This window comes from Danio aesculapii, chromosome 10 (genome assembly GCF_903798145.1).
Source record: "Danio aesculapii chromosome 10, fDanAes4.1, whole genome shotgun sequence".
NCBI lineage: Eukaryota > Metazoa > Chordata > Actinopteri > Cypriniformes > Danionidae > Danio > Danio aesculapii.
The window spans coordinates 25132977-25160147 of record NC_079444.1 but is presented as its reverse complement, the minus strand read 5'-3'; the positions used below and the strand labels follow the sequence as shown (position 1 = coordinate 25160147).

The 27171-nt window shown below is 35.7% G+C and overlaps 1 protein-coding gene across 1 annotated transcript in view; it reads left to right on the top strand.

The window, feature by feature from the left end:
- The window catches only part of LOC130236827 (protocadherin Fat 3), a 102601-nt gene that overhangs the window by 53984 nt on the left and 21446 nt on the right, over positions 1 to 27171 (top strand). The window contains exons 14-24 of the mRNA XM_056467596.1: positions 872 to 1264; positions 1876 to 2090; positions 3792 to 3929; positions 4212 to 4355; positions 7918 to 8115; positions 10926 to 11203; positions 13718 to 14259; positions 15655 to 15786; positions 17785 to 17942; positions 20494 to 20968; positions 23943 to 24096. Coding sequence (XP_056323571.1) covers positions 872 to 1264; positions 1876 to 2090; positions 3792 to 3929; positions 4212 to 4355; positions 7918 to 8115; positions 10926 to 11203; positions 13718 to 14259; positions 15655 to 15786; positions 17785 to 17942; positions 20494 to 20968; positions 23943 to 24096 — 2827 coding nt within the window. The remainder of the gene's footprint in view (positions 1 to 871; positions 1265 to 1875; positions 2091 to 3791; positions 3930 to 4211; positions 4356 to 7917; positions 8116 to 10925; positions 11204 to 13717; positions 14260 to 15654; positions 15787 to 17784; positions 17943 to 20493; positions 20969 to 23942; positions 24097 to 27171) is intronic.

Genomic DNA, 27171 nt, shown 5'->3' with positions numbered 1-27171 from the left:
AATTAATGTATTTAATGTATTTTGTAAAATCAAATTAGTCTGAGTTATTGAGTGAAATAAATAAAAATAATAATAATCAATTTTAGTTTCAGTCAAATGCATCAAAAATGTACAGTTTCGGCCTAGAATTTTCATTTTGATGCATGCGTACAACAACCTGTCCATCTGGTCAATCAAGACAGAGTACAGACTGTTAAATGTAATCTGCAGTGCATGGTCTTGCTGGTTTCAATGCTGGTTTCGCTGGTCTCGATGCTTGTCTCAATGCTGGTCAGGACCAGCAAGACCAGCATTGAAACCAGCATTAAAACCAACCAGCAAGACCAGCATACCAGCATCAAAACATACCTTACCAGCGTATGTTGTTTTTTTTCAGCAGTGAACATAATGAGTAGGGCACTTTAAATAGCCAGTCAATTTAAACTACAAATAAAACCTCATAACTCCCCCACCCCCCTTATGGATGGATGGGTATGTGGGTTAGATAGATAGTTAGATAAATAGACAGACAGACAGACAGACCGACAGACAGATAGATAGACATAGATAGATAGATAGATAAACAGATAGATAGATAGATAGATAGATAGATAGATAGATAGATAGATAGATAGATAGATAGATAGATAGATAGATAGATAGATAGATAGATAGATAGATAGATAGATAGATAGATAGATAGATAGATAGATAGATAGATAGATAGATAGATAGATAGATAGATAGATAGATAGATAGATAGATAGATAGATAGATAGATAGATAGATAGATAGATAGATAGATAGATAGATAGATAGATAGATAGATAGATAGATAGATAGATAGTTTTTTCCTCAATTGAATTATACTAATGAATCTGCCTTCTCACAGGTCTAAACAGGAAGATTGTATACTCACTTGTTGACTCTGCTGGTGGCGTCTTCTCCATTGATCCATCTTCTGGTCTGGTGATCCTCGAGAAAACCCTGGATAGAGAAGTACAAGACTTGTATCAGATCAGGATCAAGGCTGCAGACCGAGCCGGGGCCGCAGGTTCACTCTCAGCCCAGGTGGACCTCACCATCATGGTTCTGGACGTAAACGACAACCCACCTGTGTTTGAAAAGCAAGATTATTCAGTCACAGTGCCGGAAGATGTTGCAGTTGGAACAGAACTGCTGCGTGTCGTTGCCACGAGTGGCGATATTGGAGTGAATGCAGAAATCTACTATCGATTTTTGTCTGGAAATGAGCTGGGGAAGTTTTCCATCGATGATTCAAGAGGTAAGGCGCATGTTTTCTGCACATAAAAATGCATTGAATTGTTTAGTTTGACATTTTTCTGTGAATTCACTTGTAGCTAACACAGACAAACGATAATGTTGAGGTCATTTATCGTTCCTTATTCAATGAAAGTCAATGAAAGACATTCAAGAAAATCTATTGACTCTAGACAGGACATTATGATTTGACAAAGTGAACGTTAAAACGGCACAATATATGTGCAGCGATTGGGAAAATTAGTTAAGAATGCTCCACAAAACCCTAATAACTGTGCTTAACATGCAGAAAACATGGGGACAGTTATTGAGAGCAGTCTTTGTCTAGTAAAAAGATGTGGGCAGTCGGTGGAAAGCTTGAAATATAGCAGCGTCTTTATAGTTATATCACTTCCCTTGTATTCAGTTTTGACAACAGAATAAAGTGCTTCAGGTTTAAACCCTTACTTTAAAAGATTTAAGCTCTTAAAGGTGCAGCAGGGAAGTATTTCATCTGGCTGTTGTGCGTGAATTAAATATTCTGGCTTTTCTTGCGCCTTTGTACTGCCAGTTATGCAACTCTAGTGCCTTTCATATTCATCTAAATTAATGACTCATTTCTCACATGATTTCCAGGCATCATTTCTGTGGCTGATGATCTGGACTATGAGATCTGCAAGGACTTTTTCTTAAACGTCGAGGCCTTTGATGGAGGCTCACTTCCCTTGAGAGCTGCGATCATTGTAACCATCGAGCTCCTGGACGTCAATGACAACTCGCCCTCGTTCAGTGAGGAAATCTACAATGTTCTGATCAGCGAAGACATAGCCATTGGAGAAACCGTCACAAGGGTAAAGTTCTCTCATTAACCGAGCCACTTCATTGGCATTTAATTATCCGCAGACATAATTTTAATTTCACGGCTAGCATATAATTAAGCGTATTGCTCACATAAATCCCCTTAATGAACTCACATTAGTTATTCATTTGTACTGTGTGTTTGAGCTGTAATATAATTTACCATAAGAGGTTGTAATTTGCTTCATGATCCGGATAAATTCAGGGAGTTTGGGCCTCTTGAATATGCTAGGATATACAGTCAAAGCAAAAAATATTCATTTTGGTATTACTTTTACTAGTGGATGCAGTACTATAGTCAGCTTAATTAAATGAGGATAGCAAAATAATGTAAACTGAAAAGACTGAAGTTCAGGTTTGCATAAAACTAGAGACTAAAGGTTGTCATTGAAGATAAAGGTGGAAACAAATTAGTCATAGATTAGTTATAGTATTTAGGCCTGTAGCCAGGTAGGGTTCGGAAGACCCACCCCCACAGACAAAGGTCCAGAATTTGTCCTATATATACTGATTTGTCCTATTTTGACTGCTATGCAGTGGTATGAAGTAACAAATTACAAATACTTAAACTGCTGTAATTGGGTAGTTTTTTCTCAGAAATTGTAATTTACTAAGTAGTTTTTAAAATGTGTACTTCTACTTTCCCTTGAGTACATTTTTAGTGCTCCATCTGTACTTTTACTCCACTACTTTCCGTCAACCTGTAGTCACTACTATATTTTTTCTTGTCTATGGGAATTGGAAAAATCAGTCCTGTGATTCCTGTCCAATCAAATTGGACACAGAAGGTAAATCGCATCGTAATGAACTACCTCAAGACATTGCGATTTATAATTGCAGCAAACTGTTTGGAAGAGTTAAAAATGTCCAAGAAGATGTCCCAAATCTTTACACGCATTGACCCAGAGACTTTTTAGATGCATCTGACTTATGTGAATGTTTACTGTATGATGACTGAAATGGTCCTTAAACACCCAGGAGGCACAAGAAGTCAACATGACATCACATTGACAATGTACCCCAACGTTGGTGTTGTTGCATTTTGTTTGAAAATAAAAATCGGGTTGACGTCAGAACCCACTGTCAGGCTGACGTCAATGTCCAACTTAAAATCAACCAAATATCAACGTCTAATGATGTTACAGCTTGACATTGTGTGGACATTACCACTATGACATCTATCAGGTGCCATACCTGTTGAATACATTTCAGTTTTTGACGTCAAGATGTTGGCTCCATGTTGGATTTTGGTCACTTTCCAACAATAAATCTAAAATCAACTAAGTATCAAAGTCATTTGACGTCATTATCAAAATAGCGTTGTCCTTAGACGTTGGATAGACATTGAATTTTGGTCACCTGACATCACAAGCTAAATCTAACCTAATATTAATGATACTAACCATCAGAAAATTAATTGATGTTGATCTTGAAACTGGTAATTGTGACACCAATAATTGATAGTACAAATTGTCACACTAACAGTTGATTGAAATCCATTTATACCTCCATGTATAAACATACATTATTTGATCTGACAGTTTATAGCAAAGAATTGTGAACTTGTCCTGTTTTATTATCATTTTCTTAACTGTAGTAAATAAACTGTTATAATGTGAGAAATGTGGAAGGTGTCTATATAATGTTTGTTATGACTGCATGGGCTTGTTGTCTGTGTATTTTTATATGTGCAGCTGTTTGCTGAGGACTTGGACAGTCAGATCAACGGTCGCATCACTTACTCCATTCTGAAAGGGGATCGTGAAAACCAGTTTTGGATCGACCCCGTTACCGGGCTTCTGAAAGTTAACAAGGCCCTGGACAGAGAGACGGTTAGTCCTTGGAATGAGCTTGGTTACTTTGGCTAATGAATCCTGACGTCCCTTCGCTGGGGCTCCTCAAGACCTTCTCCTGAGACACGGCTCGATTTCGGCCAATTATCTTTAAATCAGCCATAAAGTCTTTAATTAGGGAATGTGGGGTTGAAATTGAGGCTCTTAAGCGACTGTGGGCGATCGGACAGTCTTGTTCTTTAAAAAAAGACATTTGTCGAGAGTTGAGTCATTCTGAACTGTTTTTGCCTGACATTTATCCTCCTGTCTGGCTTGCTTAAGGTCTCGAGCTACTCATTGTCTGTGCAAGCGTTTGACAGCGGGTCACCTGCCAAGTCAACCACTGTGAATGTCAATATCGAGATTGCTGATGTGAACGACAACCCGCCGCTCTTCTCTCCTGCTAATGCTTCAGCTGTTATTCAGGTGTGAGCCACAGTTTCAGCTCTTCTATATGTTTGTTGCTTGCCTATATGCGATGTGTGACTGTTGCTAAGGGTCCCTATTACTGTTGCTTAGGAATTTCTGCAAACCCTGGAAAAGTATATATTGAATGTTCACAATTTGTTCTGCTGGGCTGTCGGATGCTTGATTCTGATTGGTTGACTGATGTTCTGCAATCATTTTCCAGGAAAGGCACAGCTAAAGTAGTTCCAGGCATTGTGAGCGCATCATAGCTTCAAATGTTTTCAGATTCAAAGGGCATTTTTATGTCAGAGATATTAACCAAGAGCATAAATATATTAAATTGGCCATACTTTGCTATTTCAAATATTACCTCTCCTGCTATGAGAGCTGTAGCTGTTGAATGAAATGGAAAATGTCTGTATGATGTAGATCAAAGTGTGTGATAGATATAGTTACTGTTTAAAATGAAAGATTTTGAACCACTGACATAAGTCATATGTAGTTTTCTAGTTTCAGTTCTGTAACCCATCCACATTGCCATGTTATCATAATCTGGAATTAACCGCTTTAGTAACACTTTTTCAACACTGAAGGTCTTGAAAACTTTATAATAATGTCATAACACATCATGAATACGAATGAGATTTGTCATTCGCTCAGTGATTGTTTTTGTCAAGTTGTCTTTATCATGATTAATTGACATTCCTAAGACAACATAACTTGTCATAAATCCGTCATAAACATGATTGTCATGAAGCCATTATAACTTGAATTTCATAACCGTGTCATTCATATGTTATAACTAGAATGGTACACCATGAATTTGCCATAAGAAGTCAATAAATGGCATTAAATATTAATGACAAATTCAGTTTGTTCCACTGAAAAAAAGGGATCAGAAACATATTCACAACATAATTATAATGGCCTTGTGTGTATGTTTATTACAAGTAATGTCAAGATGTCAAAACAAAGACAGGTTTTGATGTATTTGGTTATGTCAAGTTGGCAAATACATCTCAAGAAAAAATCTACAAAAGCAAGCACATCAATCTAAAATGGGTGCTCAGCCTAACAACAAGTATACAAAAATTTTCATTAAGGCGGTAACACCAAAGATGTGATTTTATTAACTTAAAAAGGCTATCACAAAGTGCTAAAGTTAATAAACTCATATTTTTGGAGCTTTGGTGTTGCTACCTTTATGTAAATTTCAAATACATTTCAAGCAATGTCATTGTTTCATTTAAAAATAAAACAACAGTTGTCATAAAATTTCCTTCATATGTGTCACATAATAATTACAAAGGTGTCATGACAGTAGGGCTGGACATAATTCGATATCAATATATATCGCGGTAGATTTTTCCAATAACACTGATATGAGTTTTAAACCCATTTCTGGTATTTTAATATAAATTTGCATATACAGGGCTTGAAATTGCGACCATTTTGGTCGCATATGCGTCCGAAATTTAATTTATGCAACCTCGTAATATATTTGGGAGCATTTGTGCGACTGCATATAATGGTTGTAGTGCCACCTGTTTTGATTTTTCTAAAAACCTCCTAAATCGCTCTTCCCTGCCACTATAATGGTTAATATTAGCTGTCAATCACTCAAGGCTTTCCGCTGTCAGATGACAGGGAGCTTTTATGACCGTGGGAAATGCAAACAGCTGAAGAGTGAAAAGTTCACAGGTTTGCAAATCCCACCTAAAGTTACAAATAATGGCGCAGATGACAGCAATCATGACATATGGTAAATGTTGATCTGCCAGCTGAGATCAATCGAGTGTTTTCGAAGAAGGTGCCCGAATCTCGATGCGTTGCATTCACTGCGTGTTCAGTGCAAATGTCCGCTAAATATAAAATCTAACACTGTACACGTCATCGCCAAAGAAGCTCGCCTTTACTAAGTTTACACTGAAACTGCGGCTCATAACAAAGAGCGTTATTGCGCCGGTGGTCATCACGAGAATCCTGCTCTGCCTGCTCATAAATTGATGCGGCTGACTCGCCTGCTTTATTCCACAAACACAGAAAAATGAAGATCAGCTCATAACGAGACTGAGCATTTAAAATGACACAAACCCAAACCAAAACTTTTAAAGAATGATAGAAGTGAGACTTTACTTTCTTTTGTCCGTTCTTTCTTGAGATGTATGTTATTTTACTATTTAGTTACTGATGATGACTGTTTTACAGCTTTCGACATTGAATTGAATGATTTATTATAGTCTTTCGTTTCTTTTTTTAGCAGAAATTATTTATTAAATTATTATTTATTAAATTGACATTCATATAAAAACAATACAAAATAAATATTTTTTACTGCAATGCTTCATTTTTGTTTGATGCAAACCATAAATTTATTTTTCATAAAGTAACAGACTTTTTTTTATAGCAGATCACTTGCAATCAAGCACATTCAAGGCAGCATCATAATGAGAGATGCAATTCATTGTTACTATTATTGTCATTTTCATCATCATTAATATTCTATAATTATTAGACATTCATTTTGGAATTATAGCTTATATATATATATATATATATATAAAAGCTAAATACAAATAAAAAGTAAACATACATTTTTTGACTATTTTTTTGGGGTATAAAAAAAGTTATGAGAGCCCGGATGTTATTATAGACTTTGCAAATTCAGTTTGCAGACATTTGTGGGTACAGACATCCATTGTGTGCAGTCTTGCCAGTTTTTTCTTGGCTTCTTAATATTGTCCATATCGATATCGGAATTATATCGTATTGACTGAAATTAAGAAATATATCGTGATATAAATTTTGCCATATCGTCCAGCCCTACATGACAGTCTTGTGAACACCCTTCAATAGAGTTTAAAGGATTACTAAATCTTTTTCTTTTCTCAGTGAAGTAAGTTTTGTTCTCAAGGGAGATGTATTTTGGAATAAATCATATGAACAACACCTTAAAATTATGTAAACCCAGTATGAAATAATTTAAGAGGTTACCTTGTTTCGTACAACAATTTTTAACACAATGGTTGAATTATATGCTCCTTTAGCAAAAATTATATGTAATGTATTGCTCTAAACATTAACTTGCTACAAGGTTCTACCAACAAAAAATCACTCCAAGTAATTTAGGAACAAATACATAAATATTGAGACGCGTCGTAAAAAGGAAGAGAAATACAGATGCAGAGTTGCCCAACTTCTACATATTAAATTTCAGCACGTAACTCATCTCCCTATGAAAATGAATCGTACGGCTTGTTGAAGAGAGATGTGCAGTGACTTATGATCCACCGCAGCCAGACGATAAAAAATCGAAAGGATACCCTAGACTTATGTTGAAGAGATTTATCTATGAGGAGCCTGTGGACTAGAATATCAGTAATTTTAGGATGCCAGTTCTTAACTAAGTCTAGGAAGCAGCCAGATATCAATTACCCTGAAAAATTCTGACCAAGACCCAGAAAATCATGAACAGCCCTCAAATATTTTAGTGCAGAATATGAATATAATAACCATGTGACTGAATTAGTAATACATTTTAAAATCGGTAACTTATTTATGTGTTTGTGTGTTTTTCAAGTTGAACAAGCCTGCAGGAACAACCATCCTCACGCTGTCAGTTTCTGATAAGGACTCAGCTAGAAATGGTGGACCTTTTGAGTTTCGCCTGGTGTCTGGAAATGAGGGCAATGCCTTTAGTTTGGACCAGAATGGAGAGTTACGGACAAGCCGAGCGTTTGGTCCGGATGCAACTCGAGAATATACACTTGAGATTCAGGTTAGTGCAACTCCAGAAAACTGCTTTGAAAAGTCAAGTGTCTGTCAAAAGGAAAGCCAGAGTCTTATGTGAGCATTTCTTCTACTTTGAGCACTTCTGACCTATTTAAACAAAGTTTTCTGGAGTGAAATGCCAGTCAAGTTATGTATTAATAAACGTTTATATAATTTGACATTTTTATAACTAAAATGTTCATTACGGTTATTTCAGTTCATTATGCAAATGAACAGAACAAATAAAGTATAGATTGCATATGTGGAACTTAATTTGAAGCTTAAATTCTTCATTTTGACAAATTTATATTAAAGCAGAAATCATAATGTTGATCTTTTAGTCTCTTAATATGCATTAATAAACCCACATTAGACATTATTTGAAATACATCCCGTCCAATATTTGCAAGAAATTTTGTGTTATTAATGTCAAAATTATTATTCTTCCTGTGAAATTTTACAACTTTTTTGAAGGATAAACCAATTGATTTTTAACAGAGAGACGGTAAAAACAGGCAAGGCAGTGGACAACATTGGTTTGCTCTGCAGCCAATCAAACAAATGTATTTTTAAGGGGGCTAATAATATTTACCTTATCAGTTTTTATATGTTGTAAATATATATATATATATATATATATATATATATATATATATATATATATATATATATATATATATATATATATATATATATATATATATTTAATGCATATATAGCATATATTATAATGCATATATTTTCAAACTAATATAAGACTAACTAAATAAGATTTTCTCAATAGTTTTGTTTTGTCTCCTCTTTGTCACCGCTGCATACAGTTGCAAAAATGTCACGGCAGCTGAGTGTGAAAAGTTTCTTTAAATGGGCAAATAGTTGTAATATTATTAATAAAGGTGAAAAAAGAGGAAGGGATGCAGTGGACGATGAAGAACAAACAGACAAAAATCCTCAGTTGCCTACAGCTGTTACAGGCCAACCAAGCGAGCGGCTGAGGAGGGAAGGCGGCAAAATGGTTTGCGACATCTGTAGAAAAGCTAAAATGAGTAGCGGATTTGTCCAGTGTTGCACAACAATGCAGAAATTAGCACTGATTGATCATAAAAGTTGCCATAGCTATAATAAACAATAAATTAGATTTTTTTTTAATTCGTTTTTTAAAGTATTTTTTTTATTTGTCAAATAAATAAATGAATAATTTAGCCTAATATGCTTGTCGCGCGAGTTTATGAATAAAATGCGAATGAAAAAATTATTAGAAAATATGCAAATTAAATGACGGGCAATAATAGGTTATGATGGAATTTTTACAACCCTCTCCATCAAAATGACGGACAATGAGAAAGTCTAACGCGAACTCTGATGAAATATTTCCCAAATTATGTTTAACGGAGCAATTTTTCACAGTATGTCTGATAATATTCTTTCTTCTGGAGAAAGTCTTATTTGTTTTATTTCAGCTAGAATAAAAGCAGTTTTTAAGTTTTTAAACACCATTTTAAGGTCAAAATTATTAGCCCCTTTAAGCTATTTTTTTTCCCGGTCTACAGAACAAACCATCGTTATACAATAATTGCCTAATTTCCCTAACCTGCCTAGTTAACCTAATTAACCTAGTTAAACTTTTAAATGTCACTTTAAGCTGTATAGAAGTGTCTTGAAAAATATCTAGACAAATATTATTCACTGTCATCATGGCAAAGATAAAAGAAATGAATTATTAAAACTATTATGTTTGGAAATGTGTTGAAAAAAATATTCTTTCTGTTAAACAGAAATTGGGAAAAAAATAAACAGGGGGGATAATAATTGTGACCTCAACTATATATATATATATATATATATATATATATATATATATATATATATATATATATATATATATATATATATATATATATATATATATATATATATATATATATATATATATATATATATATATGTATATATATGTATATATATGTATGTATGTATACATTTGAAGTCAGAATTATTAGTCGCCCTGAATTATTAGCCCCTCTGTTTATTTTTTGCCCAATATTATTAGTAGACAGTAAATGATATTTTACTAGATATTGTTTAACACACATATATACATACAACTTAAAGAGACATTTAAAGGCTTAACTAGGTTAATTAGGTTAACTAGGCAGGTTAAGGTAATTAGGCAAGTTATTGTATAAAGATGGTTTGTTCTGCAGACTATCGAAAAAAATACTTTAAAGGGACTAATAATTTGTCCTTATAATGGTGTTTAAAAAATTTAAAACTGCTTTTATTCGAGCCGAATTAAAACAAATAAGACTTTCGCCAGGAGAAAAATATATTATCAGACATACTGTGAAAATTTACTCTGTTAAACATCATTTGGAAAATATTTAAAAAAGAAAAATTCAAAGGGGTTTTAATAACTCTGACTTCAACTGTATATATATATATATATATATATATATATATATATATATATATTCTTTTTTTTTTTTTTTTTTACAAATACATGCTCAGTTTACAAGAAAAACTATTTAAATCTATACATAATAGTAAAGATAATAGAAGAAGTTTAATAAACAAATAATTGAAGTCATTCAAAAAAAAAGCAGTGTCTGGTCAATTTTAATGTGACCTTCATATAACAGAAAGAGTAAGTGGAAATCAGATTTTCTTTGAGTAAAAATTTCCCTCTGGAGCATAAAAGTAGAAGAAACGGCCATGTAGCTGCAGTGACATTTCTAAAGGAATTGAATTCATTACTGTAGTTTGATGAAGCTTTCAAATGTGGCAGTTGTACAGTGTATTTTTGTTCTTGTCAACAAGGCGCGTGACTCCGGCAAGCCTCGTCTGTCCTCCACATCCTTTGTGTTTGTGCGTGTCATTGGAGACAGCCTCTTCAAACCTGTGGCCTTCCCACTGGAAATCAGCATTGTCATGGCCGCAGATGTGTTTCCTGGCGGGATTATAGGCAAGGTCTATGCCACAGACCGAGACGACAATGATGTTCTGTCTTTCAGCCAGAGACCACAAACAAGAAGCCCTTTTACAATCAACAGACAGGATGGGAAGATTGTGGCGCTAAATGGGCTGGAGCCTGGAAGGTAAAATACATGCAAACTTAATTTGAACATTTTCTTTAAAGGGGACCTATTATGTCCTTTTTTTACAAGGTGTAAAATAAGTCTCTAATGTCCCGAGAGTGTGTATGTGAAGTTTCAGCTAAGAATACCCAATAAATAATGTTTTATAGCTATTTGAAACTGCCCCTTATAGGCTTTGATCAAATTTGTGCCATTTTGGTGACTATTGCTTTAAATTCAAATGAGATTGTGCTCCCAGCTCTATTCTGAAAAAAAGGCGGAGCTAGAATGCTCCTGCATTAGCATAGCAGCAGATTCAATACAGATGTTTTATACTCTGGACTATCAATTCCAATGAGGGAGAGATTCTCTTATTTCCCCTCTGAGGACATGTGCAACAGGAGAATATCAGTCAAAGTGTATCTGCAGACTATATTTTATTTATTTAGATTATAAAAAAAGAATTCATTCATTTTTACTATTAGAGGCTGGCCATATTTACACACTTTTGCCACACAACTGTGTTTAAACACCTTATATAAGGGATTTTTCCATAATTGGAATTCTTTAAGTTTCTCTTTATAAATATACAGTAAGGATTCCTTTTACAATTATGGATCTTTGCAGATGCCAATGGTTTAAAATGATCGCCATTCACACAGATCTACAAAAAGGATTGAAAGAACTATAAAATACATCCTAGGCCAAGAGTTGGTGATGTCATTTAAAAAACAAAAAAAACAATAGATGCATGCACACATACTGTATGGTCATCTAATCTAGGCAGCTTTTCCATGCGTTTTACATCTCAGATAATGAACTCACAAAAGATATGTGAACGATTCATATTATTTACACATGCATATTCCAAATAAATGTGAGTTAAAAAAATACAGGAGAGCTCGCCTAACTCGTGTAGCAGCAGAAAAATAATTCAAGGCTCACACAGGTCGCATCCCACATCTTGTGTTTCATTCTTCTGTCAACAGTGTCACTGTAAATTACAGAAAATAACTTAATCCAAGCATCAGAGAAAAAGAAAAATAAACATCGGTCCCAAGCACATGCGCTTCTCGTGTTACATGCGTCTACAGATTCATACACACACACACACACGCACACACACACACACACTCACACACACACAATGGCAAACTCTCTTAAAGGAGCCGCACCCCATTTTTCAGACAGGGCCGGAGCAAGCTGAACTGCCACTCCAGGCAAAGGTGTCGCGGACGCCGCCCTCTCTATTCTGCTGCCCTAGGCGCGGATATAACTGCTGAGGACACGGGTGGTGAGGGAGGTGTCTATGGATGCGCCGGCCCTGGTTACAGACACTTGTCAGATTTTATTTTAGAGAGCGGGCATGAGATTGACAGACTGTTTACACAAAACGCGTGTGCTTGTACGGGCGTGACGTGGAGCCGATCCGCGAATCACAGCACATTATGACCCATGACCAATCAGAGTCATTTGAGGGCGGGCCTTTTAGAGGAACTAGGAAATATATCAGTCGTTTTTCATGTTAGCTGAGTAGATGTATATAATCAAAGTGAGATTTATGAAAAATAACGTGATTTCCTTCAAGTGAAACATGAGCACACATTGCTTTACATCTTATTAACACAACCAAGCCTTAAAATTACATTCTGGACCACCCCTTTAAGGCTGAGTAAAAGTGTGAGAACATTGTCATTCTTATGGTGCGTTTACACCAGATGAGGATCAAGCATCAAGCACGAGTGATTTACATGTTAAGTCAATGCAGAGACGCGAATAGACATCCCTCTATTTGTGCAAATGAAGCTGCGCGAATGACAAGATTTGTACAAATGAAGTGGCGTATATTGAGAGTTTTGCATGTTTGACGGACTTAACGTGCGATTCGCTCGTTGGAAAATCTGAAATTTAGCGGCTCGGCTCAGTCGGAAGTAATGCAAAAAAGTTTTCATCCTCCAGGTATAGTTTCTGGAAGAGTTTCTGAACTTACAGAGCTGGGTGCACCTCAGAAAGGATCTAATGGATGGTGCCGAAGAGTGTACTGTTTTTCAGTCTTCCTAAATCACATAAAGCACAGCTACTTTCTCAATAAAAAACCACGTTAGGCATTTAGCAAGGAAACTAGGGTCACCAGGCAGACAGAAGCCCTGCCCATAACGCAAATCCGTGTCTATAATTTCATATGCGAATGAAGCGAGTAAACTCAAAATGTTCACATACCACATCTGGTATATATTTGGTCACACTTTATTTTGATGGTCTGTTTGTGATATTTAAGTTACATTGCATCTACATGCCAACTAATTCTCATTAGATTATAAGTAGACTGTTAGGTTGGGGTTAGGGTTAGTGTGACATGCAAAGTTTCTTATAGTCAGTTAAATGTCTGTTGAAGGAGCAGTATGAACAGATATTAGGCAGACAGTCTACTAATACTCAAATCGGCCTACAAAATAAAGTGTTACCATATATTTACTTTGTCACAAGAACACATTCATCACATATGTGTTTTCACACTTTATCAATATGTTTTAGATACTCTCTGAACGCCACGGTCAGTGATGGGCGTTTTTCAGTGACTGTTGGCGTCAGTATCCTGGTGGAGCAGGCCACAGATGAGATGGTGCAGAATGCAGTGACTCTACGTTTCCAGGACCTGTCACCCGAGGATTTTGTGGGTGTTTACATGACGGACATGAAGAAGGTTCTCCGTAGCTCACTGATCGGTGTAGGGGCAGATGTTCTGGACGAGCCAGACCCTCTCCATATCCTGGGTGTCCAGCCACTGAGCCGCACCAATCAGCTGGAGGTGCTTCTTGCCGTGGAGACTCCAGATGGAGGATTTGTAGGTCCAGGAGAACTGGCTCTCAAGCTGGAGGAGGCGAAGGGTCTGCTGAAGGGAGCGTTGCGGTTGGTCAGTGTCCTGGATCAAAGCTGCTCAGGGGAGCTGGAATGCGGAGAGAGAGCCTGCGAGCTCAGTCTCAGTCTCGACTCCATTGGTTTGGTCACTTACACCACTTCCAGAGTGAGCTTTGTGTCACCACGCTTCAGCAGGAAAGAGATGTGCACATGCCCGGGTTGGTACTCTGCTCTCGTCTCAAATGAGAAAACAAATTTGGATGTTAAGTCTAGGATGCGTTCATAAATATCCACTTATTTGCCAGTTCCGGATTAAGTATGTGTTTATTCTAGGATGTATTCATTTAAAACTAATTCAAATGTTTGATCTAGGATGCATTCATAGTGTGCATTAATTTACTAATTCAAACTAAGTGAAATATGTAGTCAAGGCTGCATTTCATAATATGCATTAAAGGGATAGTTCACCCAAAAATAAAAATGAGTTCATCATTTGTTCTCCCTAGTGTGTTTTTAAATCTTTATGAGTTTCTTTCTTCTGTTGAACACAAAAGAAGATATTTTGAAGAACGTTGGTTGCTGGGACCCATCAACATCCATAGTAGGACAATAAATACTATGTTGAAGTCAATGGGAGCAATCAGCATACTTCAAAATATCTCTTTTTTTTTGTTTAACAGAAGAAAGAAACTCAAACAGGTTTTGCACAAGTGAAGGTGTGAGTAAATGAAGGCAGAATTGAACCTTTTGTGTAAAATATCCCTTTAAGGAATGAATAAACCAAATGTTTTTAAGGATGCATATCATAGAATGCAATAAATAATTTAAAACGAATTAAAATGCTTTGTACAGGATACATTTCATAGTTTTCATTACTCTATTAAATCAAAACTAATTCAAATGTTTTGTCTAGGATGCATTATGCATTAATTAATTCATTAAGATTTACTTTATATGTTTTGTTCTTGATTCATTAATGTTTTTAACCAGTATGTATTATATAGTATGTTCGTACTAATTCAGAACAATACAAACTGTTTCTCTAAGGGGCATTTCAGTAATCCAGAACTAATATGCGTTTTGTCTAGGATGGATTTCATACTCTTATGCATGAATTCCTTCTTCAAAACAAATTCTGATTTTTTGACTTGGATGCATTTCATAGCATGCATTATTTATCCTGCTTGTTTCATTTTAATCAGCAAGTTTGAGTGACAGTTTCCAGTTGCTTGCTTCCTACATATTTAACTCATGTCCTTCTTCTCTGTATCTGCAATAGGAAAAGAGTTTTACCTAATAAATATCGTCAAAATGTAATAAAATATTTATTACAAAAATTTAACTCATTAAAATAAAGATTTCCTGAAATGTTAATCAGGAATTTAAGCATTTGAAAAATTGTATATATAATTCAAATTTGTTCAAAGGCATATAGAAACACCTTTTTAGTGCATTGCTGCCATTTTCCAGTGATAAATCTCATTCAAATGCTTTGTCTAGGATGCATTTCAGTGTGTGAATAATTTATCCTGCTTGTTTAAATTCAAACAGGAGCTTTGAGTGACAATTTACATTCGCTTTGCTGTCTAACTTTTTGTGCATATTGAATGCAGGAGGAATATGTCCGTCTTCTCTTGAGCTCTGTGATGGGCAAACATGTCCGTCAGATATGCAGTGTGTGCGTAGCGGCCCCACAGCGCCCTCTCTCTGCCAATGTCTACCAGACAAGTTGGACAAGTGCGCAGGTTTGATGCAAACTGGCCTTTCACATTTTTTATATTAACCATAGCTAAAGGCTTTATTTTATTCTGGGTAATTCTGGGTTTTATATTTCACAACGTAGACTACAATTTAAATTAAGGAACACAATTATTTTCATAAAAAAGGTACATAAGTGTTGGATAACTTCTTTATTACAATGTTTATGAAAATAAATATTACTGGAAAGTGATTTCATGAATAATTTCCATATTCCAATGTGTTTTATGATCAACACATTTTCGTTATTGATATCCGCACCTTTTGGCGTTTGCTTTCCACTACGCACATGAGCTGGCAAAAGTCCTGCAAATGCAAAGTGTTCATGCAGACATTTTACTATTGTAAAACGAATGAAACATTGAGCATGTCTCGTTACATTTTAAAATTAAGTAAATTAAATGAACTTTTACGTGATTACAGAGGTATTGTGTAAAAATCTGAGAAAAACAGTTTTATATTGTAGATAGGAGAATGTATTTCTGTAACATTTTTGTGAAAAGTGTTGTGAAACGTTTAGCAAACAATAGATCTTTTGATTGATGTTAAAGTATTTTTTATTCTTTATTGTAAAAAATGTGCATTTACATAAAAATAAACTTAAAAAAAACATTGTTTAAAAATGTATATGATGTTTTATATTTACTTAAAATAAATCAACACATTTTGGATACAGCAAAATGCCTTTAAATAGTGAAGGAACACATTTGACCCTGCTTAGGTACAGAGTGTCTTGTCACTGTAGTGGTGCCTTTATGGATCAGATTTGTACCTTTGATGAAGGTGCAATATTGTCTCTGCAGGTTTAAAAAACCAAAGGTACATTTTGGTTTCCCATGGTACAAATCATGTCCTCAAATGTACAAACTGCAATGGTGCAAATTTGTTTCTTTCTCTTTAGGTACAATTCTGTTCCATAACAGTGACAAGGGTTTGTACCTTCTTTGGTACAACATTGTACCATTTTTTTCTGAGAGTGAGCAGTTCAATCGTACAAGTGTGAAAATATAAGGAAACAGCTTCTGTACAATGTGTCTTGAAGGAACACTTCACTTTTTTTGGAAATTGGCTCTTTTTTTAAATGTCACAAAGTCTGGTTCAGGCTGGAGCACTTTTAGCTTAGCTTAGCATAAATCATTGAATCGGATTAGACCATTAGCATCTCGCTCAAAACTATTTTAATACAATACTATTTACAGCTTGATGATTCTGTCGTTACATTGTGGAGTGGAAAAAAAGGTAGTGTCCTTTAAAAACTTGTTGTTTGGAAAAAATCAAAACTAATGCTAATCCGAATATATCACTTTGGGATAATTAATGAAAGAATACATTTTTGAATGCTTAATGGACGTCATTTTTCTGAAATCATCAAAAAACATTTCCAAATACTATATTTTCAAGTAAACCACATATTTAAAGCCTAAAAGCAACATTATAACCTAAAAACTATTGAGAATACATTATATAACATAATAACAGCATTATTTGTCACATGATTGAGTTTAGACCTCTGCTATTTGACACCTGCAGTGAAAAATCCTGAAGTCATTTAAATGATGAAATAAGTACCACTGCGACACTGCTAGAAAATGACATGGTTTGAAAAAATTCTCAGCCAATCACATGTGAGGACCAGAAATAAATTGCATATACAATATCATATACCACAGGGGTATGTTTGTTGTTGTTTTTAATCCCCCAAGTAGCTCCAAGTAAGAATGTCATTTTATATACAAAGCAAATTTTGTATCTGAATGCATTTCTTTTAGCCTTTGAAATGGCTGACAAACATGCATTTCTTTCAAACCCTGTGTTCCTCTTGTGAAATGTCCTCAGGGTGTGTCAGACTTGTATTTAAATGACATTTCACAGTAGGTGGTTGAGGCCAAACACTTCTACAAATGTCTTTTTGTGAGAGTGTGTATAAATAGCAGATTTTGAACTATAATGCTGGTGTGTTTGACTGACTGCTCTCTGTGCTGTAGGTCAAACATCTTTGAGCTTCGCGGGGAACAGTTACATCAAATACAGAGTGACGGACAGTGATAAGAGCAGAGACATGAAGCTGGGCTTGAAAATCCGAACTCTGCAGAGCCAGGGTGTCATCATGTACACACGCGCAGACCCCTGCACATTGCTTAAGGTAACATATAGACACATTTGAATAATTTATGGAATTTGAAATATCTAGTTCTAGTAAGTTTTTGGTGATGAGTAAGCTTGCACGGAATCTGTGTACGCAGAAATACACACATTTTTTAAGACCATCATTGAGTCTATTTATTTACTTGTGTGAATGTGTGTAAATTTATATTTATTAGTTTTTTTAATTCATTTTTTAATAAAATTGACTAATATGAAAGTGTTCGTTTGATTTATTTACAATACAGTTTGTAAAGTAATATGTTCTGTCTTTAGTAGGTATATTATATGAGAGACTTAATTAAACAAATAAAATAATCTAGATAGATTTGCATTTTAAATGTTAAATAAAAGTTAAAAAGCTATAATTTTTTATTTCATATATTATTTACAATTTATTTATTATTTACATTTTTATTTACAATACTCCCAGAATAATGTATATAAGAGTGTGAGATACACTCTTATGCCAACGCCCTGAGGGTATGAGTGTGAGTATTCTGTGATGTGGGTGCGTGGGGTCTTTCAGGATGGAGGCAGCTCTCTTGTGGGCTCTGCGATGGTAGATAATCAGAGAAGGCAGTGGGGTCCTGATGATCTTCTCTGCAGTCCTCACCACTCTCTGAAGACGTTTGTGATCCTTTACAGTAGCATTGCCATACCACACAGTTATACAGCTGGTCAGGATGCTCTCAACCACACAGCTGTAGAAGTTGCTGAGCATCTTAGATGACAGATCAAGTTTCCTTAGCTTCCTTAAGAAGTACAGCCGCTGTTGTGCTTTCTTGACCAGCTGGGTGGTGTTCAGTGTCCAGGTGAGGCCCTCTCTGATGTGGACCCCCAGGTATTTAAAACTGCTCACTCTTTTCTCTTCAAGTTCACGGATAAAAGAGTTCCCCTCTTCTTCCTTATGTCCACTATCATCTCCTTAGTCTTGTCCTTGTTGATGGTGAGGTTGTCGTCCTCACACCATGTCGCTAGACTGGCCACCTCCCTCCTGTAAACTGCCACATCTCCCCCAGTGATACGTCCTATCACTGCAGTGTCATCTGCAAACCTAATGATGGATGTGTTGTTCTTGTGGCATGTGACACAGTTATGTGTGAATAAAATGTAGAGGATGGGGCTCAAAACACATCCTTGTGGATTATATTAAGCAAACAGTTTACTAATACTCAAAAGGACCATCAAAATAAAGTGTTACCTATAGCTTTAAATCGAATTCTTGATTTGCAGCACCCTTACAAATGGTAAGGACATTTGTCTATTTTGTTTACATAAACATAAAACCACATAACCATAGAACTGATGCCTTATAATGACATTTTCATATACCATTTGCTTACAAGCAACTGGAAGGGCCTTGGAAAAGGAATTATTGAACGACTTAAACTAGAAAAGTCTTCCAAGTGGCTCCACTTCATACAATGGTGAAAAAATAGTCTTTGATATTCACCCAATGTGTTTGCTGTAGTAAGTGCTGTATTACTTTAGTGTAGGGAACAATTCTCACTATTAACTAACTAGTAGCTTAATAGCATGCCTATTAATAACATATTGGCTTTTTATTAGTACTTATAAAGTACATTCAGGTAAAGTCAGAATTATTAGCCCCCCTGAATTATTATTATTTAAGCTGTATAGAAGTGTCTTGAAAAATATCTAGTCAAATATTATTTACTGTCATCATGACAAAGATAAAATAAATCAGTTAATAGAAAACTATTATGTTTAGAAATGTGTTTATTATGTGTTCTATGTTTAGAAAATCTTCTCTCCGTTAAACAGAAATTGGGGGAAAAAAACAAACAGTTTGAAGCATTAACATTGGTACTTGGCTGATCACAATGACAAGGAATCGTTACTCAGTATCGGCTGTAAAAATCCCGATTGGAGCATCTCTACTTACAATGTATTTTTGGCTATTGACAAAAATATACCCATAAAACTGATTCTGTGGTCCAGGGGCACATACAGTAGTCAGAATTATTAGCCCCCCTGTTTATTTTTCCCCCCAATTTCCGTTTAATGAAGAGAAGATTTCTTCAACACATTTCTAAACATAATAGTTTTAATAACTCATCTCTAATAACTGATTTATTTTATCTTTGACATGGTAGGGTAATTAGGCAAGTTATTGAATAAGGATGGTTTGTTCTGTAGACTATCAGAAAAAAAACATATATAGCTTAAAGGGGCTAATAATTTTGTCATTAAAATGGTGTTTAAAAAATTAAAAACTGCTTTTATTCTAGCTGTAATTAAACTTATAAGACTCTCTCCAGAATAAAAAAATATTATCAGACACACTGTGAAAATTTCCTTGGTCTGTTAAACATCATTTGGGAAATATTTTAAAAAAAAAAATTCAAATGGGGGCTAATAATTCTGACTTCAACTGTACATATCCTGCGTGATCATATTCTACACCCCTAATCCTACCTACCTAAATATTAGAAGGTTATTAAGAAAAAAAGTCTTAGTTTTGTTTTGTTAATAGTGAGAATTAACCCTAAAATAAAGTTTGACAAAGTGTTTGTGTGTTTATTCAGATTGAGGAAGGGCGCCTGTGGTTCCAGATGGACTGCGACAACAGATTGGATATCCTGGGCATCTCAGGTCGTCCAATCAATGATGGGTCATGGCACAGCGTGACCCTGGAGCTGACCAGCAACTACACTCTTCTTTCTCTGGACGACAGCTATGTGGAGCGCCGGCGCTCTGCACGGGCCCCTGTCCGAATCTGGCCCTTGGCTGCAGATGCATCGCTCTTTTTTGGGGCTCAGGTGTTGCGTGGACCGGTGGGTGGAGGCAGTCAGAAGCCCCCGAGGGTGCAAGAAGGCTTTCAGGGGTGCCTCAGGTCCCTCATGCTCAATGGCAATGAACTCCCTTTACAAAATAAGAGGAGCCGCTATGCAGAGGTAGCAGGACTAAGTGACGTCAAGCTCGGATGTGTTTTATATCCTGATCCCTGCCTTGGAGGACCGTGTCAGAATGGAGCTGCTTGTGCAAAGATGCCCTCTGGTGGTGAGAAATAGAAAGTGCTTAGAATAGAATGTGTTTACAGTACACGCAGTCTTAAATGGAGAGTTCATCCGAAGATGAAAATGTTCTGTTAATTTACTTCCAGATCATTCAAGATAAAGGTGACTTAAATAAAAATAATAAAATGGAAGTCAACGGGAAGCCATTTTTAAGATAAAAAAACACACACACGCATATCTTATGAAGTGAAGTGATTGATCTATGCAAGGCCGAACACATTTTTAAAGAACATGCTGCATTTTCTCACAACACAAACATTTTATGAAAACTCGCTGCGTTTTCTCACAACACAACGGAAATGTTTCAAGGAGACCCTAAAACGTGATAGACCTGACAATTTAGTTTAAGGTTATTTATACAGCAAAATCCTTTGAGTAAAATGTACTCAGTTTAGATAGTATTTGGTGTATTTCTAAATTGAGTTGATGTTACTCAAGTTAATGAGACAATGAAAGGATTAATTGGGTGATGATTGAGTACTGATGATGACCATATGCTGTTAATAAGCAGAAACACAGAAGAAAAAAACAAATCTACAACTGACTTTAGTCACAGACTTAGATGAAATCATCTAAAAAAATAATCTCTCAAAATCTCAGCAGAGGATCATTAAGCAACTCCACAAACAACAGATTTACTTTTTACCCACCTGCTTGCCCTTATTTATTTAGCCAAATACTCTGAACTGAGTAAATCTTACTCAGAGGATTTTGCTGTGTCGGCTAAAATAATGCAAAAGACATAAACAAAAAAAATGTAAAATAAAATAAACAAACAAAAAACTCACCTTTCAAAGATCACCTACAACATTACTGAGCAATAGTCATGGCACAGTGACGTCTGTCACGTTTTTGTGGTCCCCTTTGAACATTGCCATTGAGTTTTGATGTTTTGGTGTTGTGAGAAAATGCAGCACGTTTTTATCATTTTTTTTGCGTTGTGAGATAATGCAACACGTTTTATTAAAAAGTGTTAACAATGTGACGATTTGCAGCATATTTTCTTAAATTGCAGCACATTTAGCTCTCTCGGCCACCGTAAGTATCAGCTTTAATCGACAGTCTGGGGAAACAGTTCAAACACTGTAGTGAGCGAGAGCTTCCAGTCTCATGATGATATATGTGTGAGCATGCACTCAGACACAAGTTCATTTATCAGAACAGAGTCATGCCTGCGAATGTAATTTGTAGCAGTTGCTGCATCTTGGACAATCACAAGAAAGAACCATTTTGGCAAAAACACTCCTCACTCTCGTCAACTCACAATTTTTCATTTTGAATGAACTATCCCTTTAACTTGATAATGCTTCATAAGCTGACAATGCACGTTCTTATAAAAAACGCATTTACCTGTTGTTCTTTATCATAGTAAAGTCATAAATGACTTCATAAAATTCATGAAAAAAAAAATTGTTCACTCAAAAATAGTTCATTCATCCTCCATAGACAACAGTGATTTTGAGATGTTCAAAGTTTAGAAAAGGAATAGGGCTGCACAATGTGTCATCTCAGCTTCGATATCGCAATGTGATCATTTGCAATAGTCACAGTGCACAATATGCGTTATACTGGATTATATATTATTAAAAGGTCTGGATTATAATTGATCATTTCACAAGTATTTTTTAAGGCCTGTGAATTTGAGGGTTTTAAAAGCATTCAGGCATAAGAAATTGAACCGGACGTAAAATTGAACAATTAATAATGATTAATTTAGCTGAGTCGTTTATACAACGAAGACTACAGTTTTATATTACATTTGATTATTCAATTACTCTATACCAGAATACAGTTCAACTCCTCAGAAAACAATAAAACAATGTTTATTTAATTTGTATGTTTTTGTTTATTGAATTTATCTATGCTTTATCTAGATTATTATATTTTATGCACTCTCCTACAGAATCTTTGCAGTCAATCTAAAATGTTCAATGTTTCCAAATAGTTATACAAGCCATCTGATAAAGTTGTGTTCATATTTCAGAATATTTCCAATATCGTGCAGCCCTAATTCCATGTGATTTCAGTGGTTGAACTGTAATCATGCAAAGCTCGAGAAATACATATGTTGCCAATGTTTTATTTACTGCAGACAATACAATGTGTTGGCATTAGAGTCAGCATCGCAACAAGCTTCCATGTAGTAAACTCGCATCTGGATCTTATGAGTAACACATTGTTGAACAAAGTTTAACGTTGTTGTTTATGGCACTCAAAAGTGTTCTCGGAGCTTCGTATGATTACAACCGAAGTCAAACGGACTGTTTTGACAATGTTTCTTGACTTTTACTTTCTCTGAACCATTACTGTCTAATGAAGGATGAGGCATCTCTGAAGATGAATGTTTAGAATGGCAGGAGCGTGAGTAATTAATAACAGAACTTAGTTGAACTAACTCTTTACACTTAAACTAATTGTATAACAACTATATTTGGCTCTTATGTTGATTTCACCCTCCATACAAATACATTAACCAGCTTTCAGTGTGTTTATTCAAGTGTACAGGTGTGATATTTAACAGGAACATTAATGCGGATTCAAGAGCATCGAAGCAGGGCAAAACGTTTTGAATTAATTGAGGAATAAATATACCATAAATGCAGATGTTTTATTGACCCAAGGAATTGTAAAAACGTGTTGTGCAGCAGAAGTGCAATCTTGAGCCATACCTTTTCTACTGACATGCAGCAATACTTTATTTCTTTTTTAATGATTTTTTGAAAATGACAAATGAAATAGGTGGAGATAGATGCTCAAATTATTCAGTTTGACATCACTCCCAGGAGATAAACCGTTTTATTAATGATGTCTTGTAAACACAGCACACTTGCATTTTTGTGAGTTATATAGTCTTGTAAAGTTGGTGCACTTACATTTCTGTGCATTATCAGCATATTGGTGTGCTCAATGAAGAGATCTGTTTCAGGTGTTTTGTCTTGTACTGTATGTTTCTTCAGATTTCTCGTGCAGCTGCCTGCCGCAGTTCACCGGGTCTCGCTGTGAGATGGAAGTGACGTCCTGTGTGCCGTCACCTTGTCAGAACGGAGGGGATTGTAAGGCTGTTGGAAACACCTTCCTCTGCGGCTGCCTCAAAGGCTACACTGGACTCATGTAAGATTTGTCAACATTTAAATAAATCTTGTGTATTTCAGATCTTGCTGTTATCGTTAATGTGCAATTCAGAACTTCATGATTTGTCACATGAGCCCTAAATTATAGCACAACCATTTAAAAATAAAAAACTGTTTATTAGGGTGATATGGTTCTTATTAGGCCTGTTACTGAGAACAACGATTTGCTGTAGAACCATCTTTTTAAAGACTTGCTAAAACATAAAATATCTGCAAACTTAAAATGTATAGGCTACTAAACTATTTCCAGAGGGTTGGTTCGTCATCGTCAGAGGGTTGGTTCATTCATGTCTTATAATTTTGAACTGTATAATACAGTTTTATATACAGAATATTTGAGAGAGATGTTAGATGCTACCCTAGATGCAGTAAGTAGCATGATCGCTTAGTGTATGAGTGTGAATGTGAAAGTGTGTTGGTGTTTCCCAGTACTGGGTTGCAGCTGAAAGGGCATCTGCTGTGTAAAACATATGCTGGATAAGTTGGCGGTTCATTCCACTATGCCGACCCCTGATAAAGAAAAGGGACTAAGCCGAAGGAAAATTAATGAATGAATAATGTTTAGTATTTTGGGGATTTTTAATGTTCTGTTATCTTGGGTTTTAAACAGATGTGATCATATATACATATACACTCACTGGCCACTTTATTAGGTACACCTGTCGTACTGCTCGTTAACACAAATTTCTAATCAGCCTATACCATGGCTGCAACTGAATGCTTTTAGGCACGTAGACATGGTCAAGACGATCTGCTGCAGTTCATACCCAGCATCAGAATGGGAAATAAAGGGAATTTAAGTGACTTTGAACTTGGCATGGTTGTTGGTGCAAGATGGGCTGGTCTGAATATTTCAGAAACCGCTGATCTACTGGGATTTTCACGCACAACCATCTCTAGGGTTTACAGAGAATGGTCCAAAAAAGAGGCAATATCCAGTGAGTGGCAGTTCTGTGGACACAAATGCCTTGTTGATGCCAGAAGCCAGAGGAGAAAGCCAGACTGGTTCGAGCTAATAGAAAGGCAACTGTAACTCAAATAACCACTCGTTACAACTGAGGTATACAGAAGAGCATCTCTGAATACACAACACATCCGACCTTGAAACGGATGGGCTACAGCAGCAGAAGACCCCACCGGGTGCCACTCCTGTCAGCTAAGAACAGGAAACTGAGGCTACAATTCACACAGGCTCACCAAAATTGGACAATAGAAGATTGGAAAAACGTTTTCTGCTATGATTAGTTTCAATTTCTGCTGCGGCATTTAAAAGGTAGGACCAGAATTTGGCGTTAACAACATGAAAGCATGGATCCATCTTGCTATAGTTCAGGCTGGTGGTGATGGCGGTGTAATGGTGTGGTGAATATTTTCTTGGTACACTTTGGGCCCATTAGTACCAACCACTATTGAGCATCGTTTCAACACCACAGCCTACCTGAGTATTATTTCTGACCATGTCCATTCCTTTATGTCCACAGTGTACCCATCTTTTCATGGCTACTTCCAGCAGGATAACGCGCCATGTCATAAAGTGCAAATCATCTCAGACTGGCTTTTTGAACATGAAAATGAGTTCACTGTATTTAAATGGCCTCCACAGTCACCAGATCTCAATCCAATAGAGCACCTTTGGGATTTGGTGGAACTGGAATAAGGACCAAAATCTCTGAGAAATATTTCCAGTACCTTGTTGAATCTATGCCATGATGTATTAAGGCAAAAGGGGGTCCAACCCGGTACTAGTAAGGTGTACCTAATAAAGTGGCCGGTGAGTATATTTGTAACACAAGTAAATATATTTTAAATGATCAATTTTGAAAGTCTGTGTAGGAAAGAAATGTATATTTTCCATAATTGGTCAAAATTTAGACAAAATCACATTTTAAAAAATGATGTTTTTTCAGTTTGAAATTGTAAAAAGTTTCAATTGCTTAGACTTTATACGTTTATTCTGTTAAAACGCAATAATGGAGTCTCATTTAACAAATTAAAACTAATTTTAAGGGACCCATTCTTGAGCAAACATACGGTTTGACAGTCAATTTTGTTTATGCTAATTGTGTTTTTAGTGTTTAGTAAGGACTGTGTTTTGGGCAGCAGCACACTCTTCTAAAAGTCATTATTCTTAGTGTTCAACTGTTGCTTTTTTTCTGACACCTTGATTGTTTGAACGAATGGTTCAATACTTACGTGACACTGTAAAATGGCTATGTTGTTTACTCATTTTAATTAGATCTTTTCACTAATTACTCAAATCGTTTAACAGCAATCCATCACAGAAATCCCATTAAGGCTTCTCTAATTTCTGTGCAGCGTAATTATTTTTTATTCAATTTGAGTTGAATTAAAGTTGTTTCTCCACTAGAGGATGCTGTTGTTGCTTTTTTTAAGCAAACCCAAACCTAAACCCAACGTTCTGAGAAAATTCTGGGACCTGCATGTGTCCTTCTCCTCTTTATGTCCTTTTAAATCGTAAGGAGAGCATAATAAAAACCTAATTGCTTTATATAACCGCTGTATAACTACATTCTTTATGTCATTAAGTTATGCAATACAAACAACTCTCTCATTATGTTCTCTTACACTCGCTTGAGAGATTCCTTGAAAGGTCTGGCGCTCAGAGTACATATAAAGAGTTCTCTCATCATTACATATTTGCTGTTTGCAGTGCAGTGGGGATTTCTGCTAAATGTGAAAATTCACAAACTTTTGAAGGCAACAAGAAACCGATTTCTCTGCTTAAGATCAGATAATGAGAGAAACACTAAGGCTGAGTTCATATTAGTACACTGCTATTATGCATGCATGGAGAGTTTCATGCATTCACTATTCATTTCTATTGAGCAAGGACTCATTAAATAGATTAGAAGTGACAGTAAAGTAATTCCTTTATTAATCAGACTTATTTAAGTTTTCAGTCTTTTGAAGGATAATGAGCGGACTCTAACTTACGCTAACCTCTGATATTCCAACAGACATGAGTCTAAAAAGATTTTTGATATCAAAACGTAACAAGTTTGCATCCCTGGATGATAAATCGATGATGATGATG